The sequence below is a fragment of the Moschus berezovskii genome, chromosome 6 (assembly GCF_049115385.1).
Source record: "Moschus berezovskii isolate FMDL1 chromosome 6, NW_MosBer_1.0, whole genome shotgun sequence".
In the NCBI taxonomy this organism is placed as follows: domain Eukaryota; kingdom Metazoa; phylum Chordata; class Mammalia; order Artiodactyla; family Moschidae; genus Moschus; species Moschus berezovskii.
In genome coordinates this window covers 58,658,459-58,682,939 of record NC_142465.1, presented here as the reverse complement: position 1 = coordinate 58,682,939, position 24,481 = coordinate 58,658,459, and the positions used below count along the sequence as shown (strand labels likewise).

The 24,481-nt window shown below is 34.4% G+C and overlaps 1 protein-coding gene across 13 annotated transcripts in view; it reads left to right on the top strand.

The window, feature by feature from the left end:
* The window catches only part of SLC16A7 (solute carrier family 16 member 7), a 217,187-nt gene extending 201,553 nt beyond the window's left edge, over window positions 1-15,634 (top strand). For all 13 annotated transcript variants that reach the window (XM_055396369.2, XM_055396368.2, XM_055396366.2 and 10 more), the window contains 2 exons: window positions 429-1,244; window positions 5,424-15,634. In XM_055396369.2, coding sequence (XP_055252344.1) covers window positions 429-1,244; window positions 5,424-5,692 — 1,085 coding nt within the window. In that variant the 3' untranslated portion in view covers window positions 5,693-15,634. The remainder of the gene's footprint in view (window positions 1-428; window positions 1,245-5,423) is intronic.
* Window positions 15,635-24,481: the final 8,847 nt, after the last annotated feature.

The following is a 24,481-nucleotide window of genomic DNA, read 5'->3' as shown; positions in this document are numbered from 1 at the left end:
CATGTTTTAAACACACTCTTGCCCTCAAGGAAGATATCTATTCTGTGCATGTGTATATAAAGAGAGAGATTAGAGAGATTAATTTATTTGTGGAATTAAAAGATTATGACTAAGAACCAATGAACTGTGTTCTAATTTCAACCTACTCTCACTGTTGCAACATTAGAAGAAGTTCTTGGTTTTATTTTTTTGTTTTAAAAGGAAAGGACTATGAAACAGTCGTATATCTCAGATGTCTAGTTATGAGAACCTTTTTGTTTATTGCCATCTTATTGATAATATGTAATTTTCTAATTTTTTAAGTTTTTTATTTGCTGTGTTTGTTGCCTTTTCATTCTGCCATCTCCACTTGAATGTACCTTTTGACAAATTATTTCTTTTGTGAGTGGCATAATGAATTTTTTCTTCCTTTGTTTTGTTCTTTTTAGGTTTAGGCCTAGCCTTCAACCTGCAACCTGCCTTAACGATCGTTGGCAAATACTTCTATAAGAAACGACCTGTAGCGAATGGCCTTGCAATGGCAGGAAGTCCTGTTTTCTTAAGTACATTGGCTCCTTTCAATCAGTACCTCTTTAATACTTATGGCTGGAAGGGAAGCTTCATGATTTTGGGAGGTTTACTATTGAACTGCTGTGTGGCTGGGTCCCTTATGAGACCTGTTGAACCCAAAGCAAGTACTGAGTCTAAAAATAAGGTTGATGTAAGAGAAACTGATTCTAGTATGAAGAAAAGACAAAAAAAGTTATCAGTATGGGAAAAAATTAATAAGTATTTAGATTTCTCCCTTTTTAAACATAGGGGATTTCTGATATACTTATCTGGAAATGTCATTATGTTTCTGGGGTTCTTCGCCCCTGTTATATTCTTGGCTCCATATGCTAAAGACAAAGGAATTGATGAGTATTCTGCAGCTTTCTTGCTCTCTGTTATGGCTTTTGTTGATATGTTTGCCAGACCTACTGTAGGACTTATTGCCAATTCCAAATTAATCCGACCCCGAATCCAGTACTTCTTCAGTCTTGCAGTGATGTTCACTGGAATCTGTCATCTCTTATGCCCATTGGCTGAGGACTACACAAGCCTGGTGGTGTATGCTGTATTTTTTGGCCTTGGATTTGGGAGTGTTAGCAGTGTCCTCTTTGAAACTCTCATGGACCTTGTTGGTGCTCAAAGATTTTCCAGTGCTGTGGGACTCGTCACAGTTGTGGAGTGTTGTCCTGTCCTCCTTGGTCCTCCTCTTGCTGGTAAGAATATTTATCATCAAAAAAAGCAAATAGCATAAAATTAATATCCATTAGCTGAGACTTTCTTTGTAGTGTAAAACGTGGTTTGTGATAATACATACTAATACCCTAAAAGACTGTAGGTGTGTTAATTTTAGCCTTATATTTTTAATTTCCTAGTCTATTTTAGACAAAAATTTCATTTATAGCCTGGTATTATGAACTTGAGAATTTAAATTAGACTGATAATTAGCATGATTTGCAGATTTTTACCTATATCAACTTGTATTGTTAAAAATATAACATAAAAATAAAATACCACTTTATCACTGGTAAACAGATTTCTCTTGTTTTTTAAAACTAAGTCAAAAATTTAAAGTAATACTCTCAAAAGGTTAAGATCTGTTTTCCTATTGGAGTATAATGGTTATATTAATATAGAACTTGTTACATGCTTAAGGAAGGAATATGTTTATAATATCACTGATCAGAATATATCAATAGGAATGCAAGAATAAAGAGAAGTTCAGTCAAAGTCATTTTCTTGATCAGATACTTATATCCCATATTTTTAACCTTTATCTTTAGATTTTAAGATCTAAAATGCTGTCAGAGATGACTCTAAAAGTATCTGTGCTAAATTATCTAGTAAAGAGACTGAGTAAAGACACATGTGTACATCAATTTTTGAAGTGAAGACTTTGTTTAATTTTAGACTTACATGTAATAAATATTAAATACTTTTTGTTGGCCTATTTTTTCTAGCAATCACTGTATAGCATTGCTTTAATTAATGCTAAATGTAGGTATTTACTTAGACCTCTTGGCCTGCCCCTAATTGTCACGATAACTGCCAGGCCAAGCATGAATTTTTTTCATGTATATAAAGTCAGTGTTTAAATTCTTCCTACATGACATAAAGGAATCATTTTGAAAGTGGGAAAGTTCATGTTTAATTTGTTAACCTTAAGGCACCATTGACATTTACCTTTTGCTTTTTTACTTGGTCAAAAATGAGTGGTATAGTTGTTGACTTTTTCTGTCCACCAGGGCTGTCATCTGGAGATTGGTATATCTCTCAATACAGATACGCCACATCACACCAAAACAGTTTTCAAAGTGAATGAAGCCAATTGGTCTTACTCATTTTGGTCAATATATGTTATTATATAAAACAAGTACAGTTGGCCTATCTTTTCATACAGAATTAATTTTACCAAATGGGTTTTAGACGTCTATTCATTAGCAATAAAATCTTAGTATCAACAGAGAAAATTATATTTCACCAGCCACAGTAGGATGAAAAAGTATCAAGTGAGGTCAGTTGACACAATGGATGGGTGCTGTGGAAATGGATGAATCTGATTTGACCACTCCTACCTGTGACTGAGACCTGTTTTAATATTTACATCAATTTCAGTATCCCTGAGTGCTTATTGTGTTAATATTGCCAAACTGCTGCACCAGTGGTGTCAGTGGCAGTAATTGATTTGGGGCTCATTTTTAAAGGTATCAGACTATATAGCCATAAAATTGTGTCCATTTTTTTCATCCCGTTTTTGCCTCCTGATACTCCTTGATATTTAAACTGTCTTCTCTGGAGCATACAATCACGACTAGCATAGTGTCTGGCACGTAGTAGGTACTCAACAAATACTTTTGAATGAATGGGTATTGCTGCAGTTACTTCTGATACAGTTGCTACTGCTTCTACTAGTCTTGATAGTACAACAGTACAACAGTGATAGTCCAACAATAGTACAACAGGGTGAGCATGATTTTTATTTTTTTCAACTCGAACTTTCACTGATACATCCAGAAAGAGCAGAAACTTTAATTCTGGAAATCATATCTGGTTTCTTGATGATGCTAAAAATTCCCAAAACATTTAGAAAGTATGTTTATTTGGCAGTCCAAAGTGATACTAATTCTAATGGGACAAAAGACCTAATTTTCTCTAGTTAGGTGTGTAATAATCATTGTATGAATAGAAATATTTGACTAAAGTTCAAATGGAAAATTAAATTAGAGAATTTTGGTTTTGTTTATGTATATATCATATTTACTCAAATAAGCCCATCCTAACATTTATCGGCAACCCACTCCAGTGTTCTTGCCTGGAGAATCCCAGGGATGGCGGAGCCTGGTCGGCTGCCATCTATGGGGTCGCACAGAGTCGGACACGACTGAAGCGACTTAGCAGCAGCAGCAGCAACATTTATCTAAATAATACAGGGAACTTTGTTGAAATACATAAATTTCACAAATAACTAAATTTAATGCTGCGCCACTAACTAGATTCTAGCATAAACTGGAATCAAGATTGCTGGGAGAAATATCAATAACCTCAGATATGCAGATAACACCACCGTTATGGCAGAAAGTGAAGAGGAACTGAATACCCTCTTGATGAAAGTGAAAGAAGAGAGTGAAAAAGCTGGCTTAAAACTCAACTTTCAATAAACGAAAATCATGGCATTCAGTTCCATCACTTCATGCAAATAGATGGTGAAACAATGGAAACAGTGACAGACTTTTTTGGGGGGTGGAGGCTCCAAAATCACTGCAGATGGTGAGTACAGCCTTGAAATTAAAAGATGCTAGCTCCTTGGAAGAAAAGCTATGACCAACCTAGACAGTATATTAAAAAGCAGAGACATTACTTTGCCAACAAAGGTCTGTCTAGTCAAGGCTATGGTTTTTCCAGTGGTCATGTATGGATGTGAGAGTTGGACTGTGAAGAAAGCTGATCGCCGAAGAATTGATGCTTTTGAACTGTGGTGTTGGAGAAGACTCTTGAGAGTCCCTTGGACTGCAAGGAGATCCAACCAGTCTATCATAAAGGAACTCAGTCCTGAATATTCATTGGAAGGATTGATGCTGAAGCTAAAGCTCCAGTACTTTGGTCACCTGATGAGAAGAACTGACTCACTGGAAAAGACACTGTTGCTGGGAAAGATTGAAAGGCAGGAGGAGAAGGGGATAACAGAGGATGAGATGGTTGGATGGCATCACTGACAGGGTGGACATGAGTTTGATCAAGCTCTGGTAGTTGCTGATGGACAGGGAAGACTGTCATGCTGTGGTCCATGGAGTCGCAAAGAGTCGGACATGACTGAGCGACTAAACTGAACTGAACTGAACTAAATTCTAGTCAGAATTGGAAACTCTGACTAAACAAATAGGTCTGTTTCAGAATCACCTTGAATATGCATATGAAACATAATTTGGATTGGTGCCTACAAAATTTTGCCAATAATAACTATTGTTAAGAATTAGATGCTTGCATAAGCATAAGGCAAAACTAAATATAAACAATATAAGCTGAAGCTTGTTTAAAAGTCAATAAACCTTCCAATTATTTGGTACCAGGCTAGTTTTTCAATGTTCTCAATAATAAAATGGAGCAAAAACTTTCTCCCTGACTAGTTTGGCCTTAATAATTTAGATTTAGATAAAGTGAAAAAGAATGATTAGTCCAAAAGGTGACGCAACATTTAACCAAGAGGTTTGGTGAAGCCATTTTATGGAGTAGTTAAGAATATGAGATGCAGACAGACTTTGGTAAGAGCCTAGTTTCTGTCACATTTGCTAGGTAATCATGGTCAAAATACGTCATAGTGATTTTTTTAAGGATTAAATGCAAAATTACAAATAAAGTGTTTAGCCTAGTGCTAGGCATAGAGAAGTCATTTAGTAAATATTATGACCCATTAGGAATCTCATCAAAGCCTTTGACTTTCCCTAAAGAATGTAGTGTATACTGTTTATAAAAAAGATGGGGAATGTGGAAAGGATGAAGCAATCTCAATATATATGATATAAATATATCCATATATGTTTACATTTGTAAATATGTATATGTTTCTACATATGTTTAGAATGTATCTCACAGATATGTATCTATGAAAATACAGACAAATACATATATACCTAGTTTGTCTTGGAAGCACATTTTTATTGAAGGCAGCAACTTTCAATGCATTTCATATAATGGTAGTATAATGTAATGTGTGCATCTAACATGCCTTTACTATGTATATGTGGAAGTCATAATCTAGAATATTTTTTTCTTTATTTAACTCTCATTTAGTATTAAGTAAGAAATAGGTACACAGTGTGGAATGAATTTATTTGCAACTGTTATCATTTTATGGCTGATTTATTACGCTGTCTTAAAAAACACTCTTTGTCTCTTAGGTAAATTAGTGGATGAAACTGGACAATATAAATACATGTATTTGGCCTGTGGCGCTATTGTGGTCCTAGCCAGCGTGTGGCTGCTCATTGGTAATGCTATCAACTACAGACTGCTTGCAAGGGAAAAGAAGAATATAAATACCAAGGAATCTCAAGAAACTGAACCCTTGAAGACATCTCAAAGTCCCAGTGTTAATATCAAAAGTGGCAAAAATGAAAAATGGAAAGGAGCAGAGGTTAATCCCTCAGAAAGAGAAACAAATATTTAACAAGAATCATATCTCTGATTTCAGTGTTCATGACTTTCTTAGGAGTTTTTTTTTTTCAACTTATTGGAAGATTTTTAGTTGAAATGAAGAGTCATAGTTAAGGATGGGGATAAGATTTTCCTTAATGACAGATTTTAAATGTTTGTCTTTAAAAACTTATTTGGGTAGTTAAAATTAGATTATGCATATAAATAATTCATGCATTGGGTTTATGTCCATACATGAGTCTGGTTGTGGTGGTTAAGTGATTTTAAAGTCTTCTGGTGACTTCTAGTCTTGGTTATAGAGATCTCAATTTCAAAATGCTGGTTTAAGTAGTTAGAAAGAATATGTTTAATCCTATAAGAATACCCTCTCCACATTTCATTTTTTATTCAATATTAAAGTGTGAAATGGAATTGAAGGAAATTATTTTTTTTTCCTAAATATCCTCACAAACACCAACTTTCATACAAGGTATCTGGAAAAAAAAGACAAGTTTAAAAAGAATATTATCACTGTATATATATTTTTAAATCCATGGAGGAAAAATAGTGCGTTATATTTGCATAGTACCTTTTATAGTGTGGATGTTAGAGATAAGAACATGAGTGAAAATGAGGGTGCTCCTAATTTTAAAATGTAATTAACTGCTGTAAAACAAAAGCAATTGCATATATGAAATAAATTTGAAAAAAAGTAAAAACTCTTATTTTTTAAATAATTATTTCTGAGCCCTGTCCGATTTGATCCATGCATGCACATGATTTCTTTGAGGGGGGCCATAAGTACCTGGTGCTAGTGAATAGAACCCTCAAATAATCAGAATTTACTAATAAGTAAATCAAATTAAAACTTAAATGACCCCAGCAATGAGCTATATCTTTTGATTTGAAAATCCAGAAAGTAATAAATAGAAACTTCTTTTAACCAAACTTAGTCCAGACTAGCTGTCTTACTCAGACGGCAAATCCTGGTTGACAGACTGACAAACAGGCAGAAATTTCATTTTTCCCAACACATAATGGTGATAAGAAGGTTACTATTATGATTATTCCATCTGAATAAAGCTAAGAGTGGAAGGTACTTACAATGAGCCCTCCAAGCTCTCTCATTTCCCATCTTTCACCAACATGCAAAAGCAAAAAACCGAAATCCAAACAGGCTTTTCACTCAGCCACTGAAAATGTCTCATATTATAGGAAAGGAAGTACTAGAAATCCCACCCTCTACTAACTAAACTTCCTGCTGCCTGTAAACATAACTAAACCAGGACATTTAAAAAAGGCTTCTAGACCTGGAGGTTGTGTATGACTTTATATACACTTCTGAAGTGGAAATTTAGTTTATAACTTGATAGAAAGAAGCTTGCAGTATGGGAACCCAGGTTAATTTAGCAGTTTCTCATTTTCATAACCATGTGAAAACATCCAGGACTGAACTGCTCTTGAATATAGAGGCATATGATAGATTTGTGAGTTTAGAACTAATTAATACCATTTTGAATGATAAAGTACTCTTAAACAAGAAACAATGTATGCATTAGGTATAAAGGTATAAGCATTCACCTTTATAAGTCTAAAGTTTAAATTAAGATCATGATTAATAAACATTTAGCCTTTGATTATTGAATGTCATTCTTAAGATGTCAAAAGGATTTTGGCATTCTTTCTTCTTACCATTGCAGTAGAGGCAGATGAATAAGGAAATAAGTATTCTTATTTCCTTTAAGATTGTGCTTAGATACCAAGTTTTTGTGATAATTAACACTAGGGATTTGATTTGTAAACTTTAGGTACTGTTTGAGCATGTAGCTTGTGTTTATCAAGCTGTATACAATTCCATATTTCATTTGGCATGCACTTTTCTGCATGGAAAGAGGTATTTGTATTTTTAAAATATTAACTGAAACAATGTGTGCCAATACCATAGGTAAATAAATCAGGGAAATTGTGACAGTATATAGTTGTTTTTAATTTAGTTTCATTCAATCTTGAATTTGAATGAGCTGTTTCATATTATTAGTATGTTTGTATTCAGCTCTGACTAGTCATAAGAAATGTGACATCATAAATTGTGCAGTAGCTTTCCAGTCTTAAACGTTTCCAAAAAATGCCTTGAATTCTCTGAAGATACATAGTTAAATTAATACAGATAATAGATCCTTGGGGCAAGTAATGATCATGGGGTTTTAAAGGGCTAATTTATCACCTTCCAGTGGGTGCATTCCAGTGGTTTTCTCCACGGAAGGAGGTTTATTTACTTGCTGATGAGGTTGTTGTCAAGACAAAACCAATTTTTATTTGTTCTATTGCACTTTGATCATCTTCTTTAATTTCATTTCTAACATTGATTGATTACATTAAATTGTTTAAAAAAAACAAAAAGAAAGGAAATTGAAATTGCACATTCGAAGCACATAATGTGAGGTATAAAGTCATGCCTGCCAGTCATACTGCACTAAGTTACAAGTACGCATGTAGCTTAATTCTCATCCATAAATGTTGAAAATTAGAACACACTTGAACAGTGATATAAACACACTCAGAATTCAGAATTGTTCCAAGGTAAAATAAATGTTTCAAGTTGTTTACTCTCTCAAATCAGTTAAACTTGTTAGAATATTTTGCTGCTTGAACAGAACTTTTCAACCTGGAACATTTATTATTATAAAGCTGCCTAAATGGAGCGGGAAATATAGTTGGCTTCTGTGTCACAGAAATGAGTGATTAGTGCAGAACACACTTCTTCCCCGAGGGAATGACAGGTTTTAGATGTTCAAGCTATCACAAAACAAAGTCAGAAACCATTAAATTCCCTGTTAGTCCATTTTCCTATTATGGAATTGTGCAGAAAGAAGGTTATCATAAACCTGGGTACCAAAATAATTCATGATCACTGGCTAGATTAAGACACCCAGTATTACTCACTCTTTGATCTTAAATATGTCTTCATTAATTTGTGAATGGAATACAGGGTATAGACATCTCTTGACACGTGCCCATCCTCTTTTCTGACTCTTTTTGGAGCCAGTAAACACATATTTAAGAGACAGTGGGTCAGGCTCTAGTGTGCTTCACATCGGAAGACGATATTTTCTCAGTGTGAATATACTTGGCTCATAAATTTCACTTCGTTAGTATTAATATGTTAGTTGCTCAGTCAAGTCAGACTCTGCGACCCCATGGACTGTAGCCCGTTAAGCTCCTCTGTCAATGGAATTCTCCAGGCAAGAATACTGGAGTTGGTAGCCATTCTCTTCTCCAGGGGATCTTCCTGACCCAGGGATTGAACCCAGGTGTCCCGCATTGCAAGCAGATTCCTTACCACTGAGTCACCAGGGAATTGTTAATACCAAATTGTAACCACCTTATTTCATGGAGTCTCCCCTAGACACTAGAAAATACATATAGTAATTTGGTTTGATATATTTGAATGTGCACTTAAAAATTTTAGATATTTTTACTCATCCATCTCTGGCTGTACATGATAGCTTAGGATATAGGGGGAAAAAAGACCATAAGATGTATGATGTAAATATGTTTTTACATTGATGTTATAAAATGTAGAGAGTTACTTAGCAGTTAATTGAAACATTTTCTATCCAAAAATACCTTTTAAAAACACCCTTACATGTACAGTGTTGCAAGCTCTTGCTATAAATAATCATGATAATTTAGGTTCAAATTAATAGGGGAAAAGAATGTAAGGTGGAGAGGGAACAGATATTTATATTTCCTGCATTATTCCTATTAAAACCTTTTAGTATTCAAATCAAATCATAGGTATTGTCCTGATAGATGAGTGAAACAAAACAAAAAGAGACGTACCAAGAAGCTCAACAAATTACCTAAAGTTAAAAAGTAGTATGTGACAGAACCAGAACTAAAACTCAGGTTTACATAAAAGCAGAAAGAGTCACCAGGGTGTTCACTGCCTTACTGCCTGCCCATAGTAGCTATAGATACAAAAGTAGATAAATATAGATACAAAAAGATTAAACGCTATATGGTAAACCAGTGAGACTCTGCTGCAATTTGTTATGATTTAATTAGTGTTTATTAAAGACTGCATTTGCCATAACCTGAATATATGATTTCAAGTTGCCTACTTTTCTATCCAATGCAGATTATCCCAAATAATGGTAATGATTATATAATAGCCATAATTGCTTCAATGTGACTTTTTTTTGAAAAAATAATGAAACATTTGTAGTACTCAGGTATAATGTATTTTCCCTGAGGTTGGGCTTAGAAGAAAAAATGCTATTTTCTTTGTGGATAAGTAATTCCCATATTAGTTGCTACTTATTATGACTCAAAAATAAAAGTACTTACTATGAAACATTATGTTCAGAATTATAATTGATTCTTATAAGTGATTACCACTTATAAGATTATCTTAGTGGTGAAAGTCTCTCAGTTGTGTCCAACTCTTTGCAACCCCGTGGACTACAGCCCACCAGGCTCCTCTGTCCATGGAATTCTCCAGGCCTGAATACTGGAGTAGGTAACTCCTCCCTTCTCCAGCGGATCTTCCCAACCCAGGAACCCAGGTCTCCAGCATTGCAGGTGGATTCTTTACCATCTGAGATACCAGGAGAGTCCAAGATTATCCTAAGCTAACAAAAATTTGTAAAAAGCTTATGAGATCCATAGATTTGGTTCATCTACACAGAATTATATTTATTTACACCACTTAATGCAACTGCCCCTACACCATAACTAATTTGTCAAGTTTTCCTGAACATCTGTATTGTTATTTTCCTTTCTGTCCCTTTCTTCTAAAGAGAGAACAAATGCCATTACTTTTGTCTTCTTCTTCTTAACCTTTGGCATCCTTAGAAAATTCTTTTTAGCTCTATTACAGATTGTTGTCATTTAGTTGCTAAATTGGTCTGACTCTTGGTGCACATGTTGCACTTCTAATGTCTTAGATCTTTCACAGTCACTCATGCTACATCTGGTCTTACTTGGTTTGCAGGAATGACTGTATTCCTGAAGTCAACAGTGATACTTGTGGCTAAACCAGTCATCTTCACCAATAAGGGAACTCATGTGAGTGTAGCCTTCAGGTTTCCTGGATGAGGAAGATATTTTGTTGTTATGAAACTTCCTTATACAAGATAAATAGATCATTAAATGTGACTTTTAAGAATCTAGAAAAATAGATCATCCTGTCCTTGGCATTTACTATTCTGGATGCTTCCAACTTGCTTAAAGTGCCTGAAATTTTGAGAAACAAAGCTTACCATCACAACATAGCATCAATATATGTCACCCTGTAGGCTCATGGGTACCTCATAACAGCTAGATTCTCACCATGACAATTCACAATGCCAAAGAGCATCAAAATCATTGAGATAAAAATGGAAATGATAATATATTCATTTTGCTTGATTTTAGGTTTTGATTTCTATGTATTTCTCAAGTGCATGAGCTCATGTTTGAGAAATGCACTTAAAACCTGAAAAGCTCAATTATTAGTAATTAATTAGAATGCATATATAATCAAAATCATAAACTATCTTTATTGATGATTTTTTTAATGAATAATTTTCTGAGTTCACATCCTTATTCATAGTTCTGATTTTCTCTTCACTGTTATCAAATTGTACAGTTTAGGTCTGAATGCTTTATGAGGTCCTATGATCTTGTCTGTCTTAGTCTTATGCTTTGCCTTCATTGTATCTCACATATGTGCAGTTCATGAAAGAATTCTGATAGCCATGGGAATCACAATTTTAGGTCTCTACCTTAAGAGGAAAAGGAGTACTGCAAAAATAATTATTTAGTGGAACATATGAAAAAAATTTTAGACCAAGTATTTCTCCCAACCCCGTGCTGTGTATCTTCCTCCCTTTTTTTCCTATGATTATTTTTTAAATATTTTTTTAAAATTGTTCTTTCCTCAATTTTCATAATTTCTAGGCCAAATTCTCTAGCGTTTTTGTCTGATTATGGTCATTTTTAATATAGCATTTTTGTTTCTTTGGTGGGTTTAGTTATACTTACCCTACTTGTATGATCTTCCCATTTTTCAGTCTTTATGTGTACTTGTTAATAAGATGAGTAAAATTTAGGAGTATTTCAGTAGGCAGTGAGTCTGTGATCCCACATTCATTACCATATCAGCAAATACTTTTCTTCACATGGTAAAAAAAAAAAAATTTGTTTCATTGTTTTAAATTCAAATATGGCAAAATAAGTTAGCCAGCTCTGTATGAAAACATTGGTATTCAACATTATGTTAAGATATATATGTGTGTGTGTATATATATATATATCAGCAAAAGGTTCTGTTCAGATGAACAAAAGAATGTGATTCTTATCCCATATGAATTTCAGGGTGAAATTTTGAAACATGTTCTTATGACTAAGAGTTTTGAGTTTTTAGTTGTTTTTTTATATTATCTAAAAAATGTTTTTAAATTAGACTCAGTTTATATAATTTGTTCATTTAAGTACAAGTTTCTGATGTATTATTTAATGGACTTTATTTTTCTGCCACATGCTTTCTATTTCTAACTAGAGCATAAAATTTCTGGATTTGGTGAAAAAGGGAATGTAAACTAAAGTGTTTATTTTCTAAGCATTAGATGCAATTATGTTTTGATTTTTGCTGTATTTTAATTTTGATATATTAAATTTAGGTTTGTTAGATATCTGCATTTTGACAGAATAAGACTAGAACAGATAAGGTCTTTGCCTAAATGTATATTTGTCCTCTGTGTAAATGCAGACTTGGAAATAAAACCAGGTCTTTTAACTTCTAATTCACTTATTTTTCCTCCATTAGTCACCCTATTTGTAATGGTGAATTTTGTAGGCTGAACACATATTTTCCTGGAAAAACATATTCTAAACTTACTTGATAAGTTCTTTATTTCCAAAATGAATACATTTCTCCTAATTGAATCGTACTTTGCAAAAAGATGTTTATAAATTTAATTTGAAAAATATTTGCTGATTCCTACAGCAGATAAGTCTAAGTGAATTTTATATAATAACTACTAGGATGAATGATTTTGCACGTATCTATTGTTACAGAAATATGTGAGTCATTAAAGTAATACTCACCATAACTTGTTTATAGAATCCATGTGTCAATATTCCATTAATTCTTTTTATTTTGCTTACACTCGTGGTTTGTTTTCGAAGCATCATTCGCTTACTTGTTTTCTCAAACTATAATGCCAGAGCATAGAGTGTGCAACATTTTGTTAAATTACTAATTTATGAGAAATTTTTGCTGTTGTATATAACTTTGAGGAGAAGGAGCACCCCAGCAGTATTTGTTGATCTAAGAATCTGAAGATGAGCTAATGAAATTAATAGAATAAGATCTATCTAAAAAATTCTTGCTTTTTAAATGGTCATTTCACCTATTTAAACAATACTAAAATCTACAACAGGTGTCTGATAACAATAAGACTAGAATTTATTTTATTTTTAGAGATACCATCTACCTGCAGCCTCTTATCTAGATATTTCTAGACTTTTCCTTTTTGATTTCATTCCAGAATAAAACAAAAAAGTACTTCTAAATACAGAATCCCTGGTGAAGGGAAAGAGTGGTTGCTATTAGGAATTCACTCAAAGTGTAAAAACAGTACTCTCAGTATTTGTTTGCTTATTTCATAAAGAACATTTACTCTTAAGAACATACTTCAATAAAAGTTTTGATAAACTGAAGTGTCACAATAAAATTTTTCATAAACAAGGCCTTAAATACATTTGCTGTATATGTGACATGTTTGGATGTGCTTGGTTAGATTCAACTAAACTGACATCATAGTTAGTGACATGTTTGGATCTGTTTGGTTAGATACAGCTAAGCTGATATCCAGATACTAAATGTTCATTGTTATTGTGTCAGGGTGGGGTGGTGGTATGTACAGGTACAGTGATTATATCAGTGTAATATAAGGTCCTTTCTTTGTAATGATAAAAATGATGTCACACATTACTAATGTATTAGGCATAGAAGTTCCTTTGTTGAAGATGTAAGAGCAGGATCTTTTCAGATATTTGCTAAACTTTACATTTGATTTCAAGCTTTTTATTTAAAAGCACATTCCTCCAAATATTTTAAACTAGCATGTTGATTTATATTTCTGAGAATGAATAATTCCCCATTTTAAAAGAATTTTTGAAAACATTCTATTTACTACTTATATTTCTTCAACCTATGTTTTTTCTTATCCCATTATTACCTTTGGGAAAATATTAAAAGTAAGATTACTGGGATGAAAGTTATACCTAATGACATTTCTAAGAAGACAAAGGCATTTCTTGGCAATAGCTTCATCCAGCTAAATTTTGCAAGAATTCTTCAGGGATCGGATTTAGGAGTTAATCTGTAGAATTATATTTTTAAATATAAATTATACTTTAGGCTGTATTTTTATGCTTTGTAAGTAATAAAAATTAAATGTGGTTGGTTCTGTAGGCATCCTCAAGACCACTATCATACTGTCACATGGTCTATCAACTATAATTACTATTTTAGTGAATTAAGGAGAAAGATAGCTTTGCTTGACACCAAAGGTAATCCAGTCGGTTGTTTCTACATGACTGAAATCATGACTGTATATTTGATTTTCTTTAAAAAATAAATAAAATATAATTAATGTAAATGCCTGTCAATGTTTAAAGATAGAACCCTCTTCTTTCTGCCTTCTTACAGATGAATGTACTTAAAGTGACTGTGATTTGACCGTGGAATATATATTTATGTCTGTAATTTTTATATATGTAGTACTGAACTGCGCAGATAAAACGTGGGAAAAAATTAACCAACAATGAAAGAGCTTAGAATTTTCATACAACTATGTATTTTGTTTTTAATCTAAACAGTGTTGTAGTTGCTGTTGTTTAGTTGCTGAGTCATGTCTAATTCTTTGCAATGATTTCTTTAAATCAGGAATATATTATCTTGTTGTTCATTTAAAAAGTATACTTAGTTCGATATGTTCCAACTTCATTTTTAAGCAAGCTTCTTTGACTACTGAATCATTTACTGCCTTTCATTTATACTATGATATCATATGGACAGATATTTTAGAGAAATCGCTATTGTGGTTTCTAAGATTTACTGTATAACTAACTTGGAACTAGGTGTTGAATTACTCAGTGGGAGCCTGCAATTTTGGATATATTTTCAAATTTATCTCTTTCCTACTAGACTGTGAGCTCCTTGTGGACAAGGATGTTATCTTAGTTATAATAACAACTTAAATGCCTAGCAAAGTAAATGAATTGATGGACCCAGATTATTGAGTGAATAGTACAGTATTCTATGATGCTGGCTGAATGTATATTAGAAAAGTTTCCGGCTAATTTTAAAAAACTCAATGTATACCAAAGGAATTTTCTGGCTAGTTTTTAAAGATTGGGAAAACAAACACGCAACATTTTCTGTATTTAAAATTGAGACTCTGTTGTGAAGATTTATCTTTATTTTATGAGTAAACAGTCTATGCAAATGCTGAAATATGCAACAGCTAAACTTCATGGTACATAGTAGCTAGTTTTATTTTCTTTACAAAATCAGAAATGCTCAAGGTAAACTTCCTGGAAATAGACATTGACAATCATTAACAAAAGGTGCTACTTATTTTCCAATATTTACCTTGATTATAAATGCCCCTGTCTGCTTGAACTTTATTTCTTCCTTTTTGGGGGGAGTTGCAGGGGGAGGAGTGCAAAAAAAAATTGCATCTTTTTTGTGTGAATTATGCAATTTTGCACTGAATGTGTTCCTGTGTACTCTATTATTATTGTATTTTAATTATTTATTTCTTACTGCTTACTAATTTTTATTTCAGCCTATACTATTTCTTAAATGGTATATGCATATATATTTATATAATATGTAAGAAAAAACCTGCATTGCATTGCTTATTAAATTAAAATGATGAATAAATGTTTATGTTAAATTTTGAAAAGAAATCTGCGCTGCTTTTTTTTTAAGGACTATTAAATGCTTTGCTAAACTATGCTAACCAAAACATAATTTCTCACATCATCTTCTCAATTGTTAGGGCACTTCTTTTCTCTGAATGTACATGACTGATTAATGTCAGTGGAAACAGGCACAGCCAAAATGCAAGCCATTCATAAGGGTTGAAATGAATGTCTGTTGTTTTTATGTGTAGACAGGTTACTAGATTTACACAGAGGAGACACATTTGTTCAAGAAGAGAACATTACCTATATGGTAGAAGTTTCATCCCAGCCTCCTCTTCCTGCTTTAACTTTTTAACAGGCTACTTTTTACAGCTGTTTTAACTTCACGGCAAAATGGAATAGAAGGCACAGAGATTTCTCAATATATGCCCTGTCTCACCAGTGTGCAGATTTCTCATGATCAATACCCACCTCTCAGAGTGGTACATTTGTTACAACTAATGAGCCTACACTGATGCATCATCAACACCCCAAACCCATAGTTTACATCAGGGTTCAGACTAGGTGTTGTACATTCTATAGGTTTGGGCACATTTATAGTGACATATATCCACTTTCATAAAATCATATAGAGTAGTTTCACTGCCATAAAATACTCTCTACTCTGCTTCCCTTCCAGGAAAATGTAGATAAGGTGGTATTTGCATAAAAACCAGAGAAGGTGGAGGAAGGAGACATGCAGATTTCTGAAAAAGGAACATCCCAAGGGAAGGCAACAGCGAGTGCGAAAGGTCTGAACTAGGTCCCTGTGTGACAAATTCAAGAAAGGGCAAAATGTTCAGCCTCGCTGGAATCAAGGGAAAGAAAGGGAGATGCAGTAGATGAGATCAGAGAATTGACTAGGGATTGATTTTAGAGGCATATTGGTCAGAGGATTTTGACTTGTACAATGAGGGAAAATAACATTTAAAAAAAATAATCATTTTTCATCAAGATAGAAGACAGAAATAAGAAAAATAATGCAACTGTAGAAGAAACCCACAACCAAATCAGTAGCGTTCTATCAATCCCATCTCCCTGAACACGATGGCGTAGTCTCTGTTCTATTTACATAGTCTTTGCATGGCTGTGTGCTCAGCCCTTCAGTCATATCCCATTCTTTGCAACCCTATAGACTGTAGCCCAGACTCCTCTGTCCATGGGATTCTCTAGGCAAGAATATTAGAGTGGGTTGCCATGCCCTCCTCCAGGGGATCTTCCCAACCCAAAGATCAAACCCGCATCTCCTGAGTCTCCTGCATTGCAGGTGAATTCATCATCCACTGAGCCACCTGGGAAGCCCACATAGGTCTTTACCAGCCTAATTTTTAGTATACGATTTCCTAATCCATTTTTGCCAGTGTCTCTAGTCCTCCAATCCATTTCCCCTCATATTTATTCACATTCTAGCTAGATTTCTATCAAATTATGGTCATCTTCACAAATATTCAATGAACTCTCCATTTTGTGAAGGAAGAAGTTTAAAGTCCTGAGTATGGTATTAAAATCCTCATTATTCTACCACCACTTACCTTTCCAGACTTATTTCTTGGTAAGTTCTTTTATAATTACTAAAATACAGTCACATGGGTCTATTTTATTTTCATAAATCTGCCAATTTTTCTACCTCATGCTATTTCATAAGTATATACATATATATATATATATTTCTCATTCCTTGACCTGGTGAATTACTACTTATAAGGTTCAGTGAATGTTTTTCAGTTACTGACATTTACTATAAAACTTATTTATTAGACTTCAACTCAGATGTAGACTTGAATATACTCATCTAATTCCATCCATTCTATTCTCAATAAAATCGTCAATATACTAAGAAAAATAATCTACACTTGCATTTGAAATAGGAAAAAATATATAAACATACCAGAACCTTAAATTTCTTCTAGATAATGTATAGAATGGCTATAAGAAGCCATAGGAACATTTGTGTTGTTTGCTCCCATCAAATGTCCCTTACTCTTCTTAACAAACTCCTAACTCGCTCATTCCTTAGCACAGATACTGAGCTCAAATTTTTCATAAACCTTTGTCTCTTGGATAAAACCCTCTCTGGTTTTAGTCCTTTGTTAAATCACTATTTCCAGACTCTGACTTTTTTTTCTCAGCCTTGATATAAACTCAATAAAAAAAGTTTATGCTTAGGGCATACAATGTAATGTTTTGATATACATTATGAAATGATTGGCCTTCCCTGGTAGCTCAGCTGGTAAATAATCTGCCTGCAATGCACAAGACCCTTGTTTGATTTCTGGGTTGGAACGATACCCTGGAGAAGGGATAGGCTACACATTACAGTATTCTGAGGCTTCCCTGGTGGCTTAGATTATAAAGAATCCACCTGCGACATGGGACACCATGGTTCGATCCTTGGTTGGGAAGATCCCTCGGAGGAGGGTATGGCAACCCACTCCAGTATTCTTGCCTGGAGAATCTCCATGGGCAGAGGAGCTACAATCAAGCTAATAAATATATGCACCGGCTCACATAGTTATATTTTATGGTGAAAACACTTCAGATCAACTCAGAAAAGTTAAAGTATGCAATATGGTATTTTAACCAATATTCACCATGCTACACATTAGACATCCAGAACTTGTTCAACCCTCAAAGCTGAAACTGTGCACCCTTTTACTAGGATCCCCCATTTTTTCCCATTCCCCAGGCCCTGTCAAATAGCATTCTATTCTCCATTTCTATGAGTTTTTTATATTTCACATAGAAGTTAGTTCAAGCAGTATTGTCTTTCTGTTTCTTCCTTATTTCACTCAGGATAATGTCTTCCAGTTTCATTTATGCTGCCACAAATAGCAGGATTCCCTTCTTTTTCATTGCTGAATAATGTTTCATAATATGTATACCACTTTTCTCTATCCATTTATCTGTCCAGGGGTATTTGGGTTGCTTCCATGTTTTGGTTTTGTGAATATGCTGAAATGAACATGATTATATGGGTATCTCTTTGAGATACTGATTTCACTTCCTTTGGATATATACATAAAAGTGGGATTGGTGGATCAGATGACAGTTTTCTTTGTAATTTTTTGAAGAATCTTAAAGCTGTTTTTCATAATGGTTATATCAATTTACATGCCCACCAACAGAATTCAAAGTATCTTTTTTCTCCCCATCCTTATCAGCACTTATTATCTTTTGTCTTTTGGATAATAGCCCTCCTAACAGACATGAGGTGAAATATCATTGTGATTTTTATTTGCATTTCCACAATGATTAACGAGCCCTTTTTATATCCCTGTTGATCATTGGTTTGTCTTCTGTTAAGAAATATTTATTCAGATTCTTAGCCCATTTTTTAATTAGGTTAATTTTTGTTGTTGCTCTTGGGTTGCTATTTGGTTAATCTGATATTAACTCTGTATCAGATATACGATTTGCAAATATTTTCTCCCACTCAGTGTCCTTTGCTATGCAGAAGCTTTTTAGTTAAGGGCAATCCCACTTGTCTATCTTTGCTTTTGTTGCCTTTGCTTTTGGTGTCATATCCAAAAAAATCATTGTTCACATCAAGGTCAAGAGGATTTTTCCATATGTTTTCTTCTAGGAGTTTTATGGATTCAGGTCTCACATATAAGTCTAATCTATTTTGAGTTGATTTTTATGTGTGGTGTAAGATGTGTGTCCAGTGTCATTCTTCTGCATGTGGATGTCCAGTTTTCCCAACACCATTTATTGTAGAGACTATTTTTTCCACATTGCATGTTCTTTGCAATCTTGTCAAAGATCAGTTGACCATAAATACATAGATCAATTTCAGCTAGTTTTTAAACTATGGAGCATCTCTTTCTAGTGGCTCCTTTCTAAGCTCTGGGATTCCCTTGGGTTGCATGAATCTGGGTCATATGCTTATCCTTCAACCATTCTCTGTGTGTAAGACTATTTAAGACCTGTTTGACCAGGTTAAATCTCAAATGCAGTCTTCTCAACTTTTTTGCCTGAGTGTGAGTGGAGTATATTTTCCAGAGGATATTTGAGATACTGTACTGAAAAGAAGATGCTGGGGAGACAAAACCAATAATGGCTACTATGTATTAAAAAAAGTTGATGACTTCTAGTAACTATGTTTGTATTGATTATATATTTTTTTCATTTCTAATTTGTTTTAATTGCAATAAATGATGCCTCATGAAGTTCAACTTAAAAACATCATCATCATTATTTTATCATCTTTCTTGACTTATATATGAAAGGCACTCTAAGATAAAATATGCTCATTACCTGAAGTTGAAACTCATAACAATTTCCTGTTTTAGGGAATGATGACTATAAAGCATAACTATATTCCCTGTTACAAAGTTAAAGTTTCATACTGTATTTATCTACTTAGAGACAGTTTCCCCATTTTCTTCTTCATAGAATTTTCTTTATAAATATAGTTTATACAACTTTCATTTCAAAATTAAGAAGTCAATTTAAAGCTTGGATTTGTTAAGTTTTGTATAATATTAAAACCTGGTGTCCTAGTAAGTGAAAATTAGATTGAAAACCAAATGACAATACAAATCAATGTTTAATTAATCAGTTAAACTTATTTATTTTGGCTGTGCTGGGTCTCTGTTGCTATGTGGGCTTTTCTCTAGTTAGAGTGAGTAGGGGTTATTCTCTAGTTGCAGTGCATGGGCTTCTCACTGCAGTGGCTTCTCTTGTTGTGGAGCACAGGTTCTAGGGTCCACAGGCTTCAGTAACTGTAGCATGTGGGCTCAGTAGCTGCACCTGATGGGCTCCAGAGCACAGGGTTAGTTGTTTTGCAGCATGTGGGATCTTCCCAAATCAGGGATCAAACCCACGTTTTCTGCATTGGTAGGTGAATTCTTTACCACTGAGCCACCAAGGAAGCCTGATACAAATCATTTGTATACTCTTTTCAAGTATATGGGCTTCCCTGGTGGCTCAGAGGGTAAAGTGTCTGCCTGCAATGCAGGAGACCTAGGTTCAATCCCTGGGTCAGGAAGAGCCCCTGGAGAAGGAAATGGCTAACCCACTCCAGTACTCTTGCCTGGAAAATCCCTGGTAGACTACAGTCCATGGGATCATAAAGAGTTGGACATGACTGAGTGACTTCACTTTCTTTCTTTCTATCAAATATATATATAACCAAATTTTATATTCACATTTGGAAAATAGTGGAATCATACATATTTCTCTAAAGTGCTAATTACTCAGTCACTGAATTTTTCATACAACACTTTAGGTGACAGGTACTTTAACAAAAGTAGTATGAGGAGAAAGAGGTTGTTTACTGATATCATGAACTAGAGCAAATTAGTAAGTAGAAAGATGGGGTATAAAGATGCAGATATCCTCATGCTTACATATATTAAAAATAGCCTGTGGAAAATAAAAATAAAGTCACACAGAAGTGGAGCGTAGAAAAGTGGTTGCCAGGGGCAAAGGTTGGGGGAAATAAGAAGAGATTGCCACAAGGAGACACACTCTCAGCTGTAAGATGAATAAAATCTCAGGATCTAAGTAAAACGTGAATACAGTTGTTAACATTGTATTGTACAATTGAAATTTGGTAAGAGAGTAAAACTTCATCACACACACAAAAAAGACAAATATGTGAGGTGATAGATATTAGCTAGATGGGGGCAGTCCTCTCACAATGTGTACGTATGTGAAATGACTATGGTGTATATCATAAAAGTTTTATAATTTCATATGAAAATTATACACATACCCAATAAAGCTGAAATTTAAAAAAAACAAAAAAACATAAAATATGATGTAAGCTTTCATCACCAGGAAAACTTTCCCAGTCACTTTTGGACAGTGTTTTATAGAGACCAAGGCATTTTTGCAGACAGTAGAGGAGTCACCTCTGGGGCAGAGGGAAGTTCTAGAAGATACAATAAGATCAGGGTGCTCTCTACCTGCTTCAATGCATGCAGCTACTTCTTGCTGGAGGAGGATCAAATCCAAATACCATTGTATTTGAGAAAGATTCTGCTGCTTTAATAAAAGTTTGAAGATGCCAAATAATAACAGTAACCTGAAATATTTAGTAATTGTATTAACCATTTCAATTGCAAGTGATTGAGACCCAATTTGATCCTGTTTAATTAAAAATAAAATGCATTGGCATGACAGCATACAGAACTGAAGAAAGACCTGTAGACATGATACGACAGTATCACTGACATATTCAAACTTGGCACTCTTAGGACAGTCCCTGCTGTCTCTCACCTCTGCTTTTCTCTATGTGCATTTTCATTCCGTCTCTGTGATTTAGAAGTGTGCTCAGGTGCTGTGAGTTCAACTCTGACCACAGGCGAAATAAATATCCTCCATCCCCTACACACGCATGTGTGCACAATGCCCCCAAATCCAACACACAGGGATGATTGTTCCAGTTAAAAATCCAGGGGAGTGATTCCAAATTGTCCTTTCCTGGATTATTATGCCCATTCCTAGACAAATCTCTTGAATCCAGTTTACAAATTATAAATATTCCTACTTGGGTCACATGGCTGTCCCTGGGATTGGGGACCAGGTTCTATTAAGAGTAGGAGGGAAAAAGACTCTTTGACAGACAAAGACAATAGGCAATACAATAGCCAAAAAAAAAGATTGATTAGAATAATTTGAAAAACTGCTCTAATTCCCTTTTTATTTTTGCTTTCCTCTGGGCCAGAAGTATTTAAAATTATTTAAGTATATAACAAGCTTTGGAGTTAATGAGGGTAAGACATGAGGGAGGCATGTTGGAGTCTTTGAGAGACAATTTAATTTCAAAACCTATTTTCAAAATCATCAGGACCTTAGTATTTATTCAAATATTTTTCATTGTGCAATTTCAAATTACATTAAATGAAAGATTCATATTTTTATGTTTATCAAAGGAGTCCATTGGTTGATAAAGATTTAGAAAATTGATAGAACTTATTCTGTCCACAAAACATAAACTCTCAAATCGATGCCAGTGTAATGCTTGGAAACAAATTTGCTAAAAATCAGTAAATGAATGAGGATTGACTTTCTACTCATTTTCCATCCTATATCTAAGGAATATTTAGCAAATCCTTTGGATATTGCTCAGTGACTCTAATTTCTAGTTGAACTTGAGATAACGTCTCCAATCTCTGTCTTTTGTCCTTACTGCATCATGATTAAGAAAGATAGGAACCACAATGTTAGCAGCATTCCCAACAGGATTCTCAAATAATTTTTTCATTCCTTGCCCTTCTTTGTGAAATTTTAAATTATGCCAATTTAACTTAGGTTTTATTTATTGAAAATATATCCTGAGAGAAGGATTTTCATGGGTCAATCCAACTCCTGGAATATTTAAAACAACTTTGTGCACAAGTTTGTGTTTGTTTGTGAATATGTATATGTGGAGAGAGGATTCAGATTTTATCAAAATTACTGAGACGTTTATGACTAAAAAAACTCTTAAGTACCAGTAAGAATGTGGGAAACAGAGTTACTGTTTATATCAACAATTTTAGGATTTTGGTCCTAGTTCTTTCCCCTGGGGACCTTTTTAAAAACTTTGAATATTAGTTCTAGTTTGAACTGTGGTGTTGGAGAAGACTCTTGAGAGTCCCTTGTACTGCAAGGAGATCCAACCAGTCCATTCTAGGGGAGATTGATCCTGGGTGTTCATTGGAAGGACTGATGCTAAAGCTGAAACTGCAATACTTTGGCCACCTCATGCAATGAATTGACTCACTGGAAAAGACTCTGATGCTGGGAAAGGTTAGGGGCGGGAGGAGAAGGGGTCGACCGAGAATAAGATGGCTGGATGGCATCACCGACTCTGTGGACATGAGTTTGAGTGAACTCCGGGAGTTGGTGATGGACAGGGAGGCCTGGCGTGCTGTGATTCATGGGGTCGTGGAGAGTCGGACACGACTGAGCGACTGAATTGAACAGAACTGAACTGAACTGAATACTCACAAGAATATGTCATGTGCTTGCTGTGAACTGGCCTCTGTTACATTCTATACATTGTCTAACTTAATACTTGGCACCAACTGATAAACAGGTCTGATCAACCTCACATTGCAGTTGAGGACACAACAACTCAGCAAAGTGATACACTTGTCAAGGTCACATAATGGTGAGTGAAAGAGCCAGAATTGGTATCTGTCTCTATTCTCAACCCCTTTATCTTGCCAGGAATAAGTACAGTAAAAACTCAATGGGCTTCACTGCTGGCTCAGTGGTAAAGAATCCATCTGCCAAGCAGAGAGGTGGTTCAATCCCTAGTTCAGGAAGGTTCGCTGGAGCTGGAAATGGCAACCCATCCAGTATTCTTGCCTGGGAAATCCCATGGACGGAAAAGCCTGGTGGGCTACAGTCCATGGGGGCACATAGAGTCAGACATGACTTAGCAACTAAGTAACAACAAACATTCAATAAGCATGAATTGAGTTAAGCAAAATTTTTGACATGAGAAATGTGTAATAGGATAAGAATGATCATATTCACTGCTCATTAAACTGTCCTTCAAGTAAAAAAACTATACTATTCCCTCTATTCTATCCCCATCCATAGATTATATTTTTGTTTTAAAATATATGATAAAAATTTTATTTTAAGTCAGCTCATCCTTTTGATCATTTAGAAAAAAATCAGTCTCGAGTGAAGCAGAATTCTCTAAAAGTGCAGAGATCGGTTACACTATTACACTAATAGTTAAACTATTACATCCTATTCTCTGAGCTGTCAGATTCTATTAACATAGAAAAAAGTGACATTAAGTCTCAGTCATATATGTCATATTGTTAATTAAAGTCAAGGAAGACTACATTTTTATATAGGATTCTATAAAACTACCTCTTCATCTACATACTTGCAGTAGGTTTTTGGATAC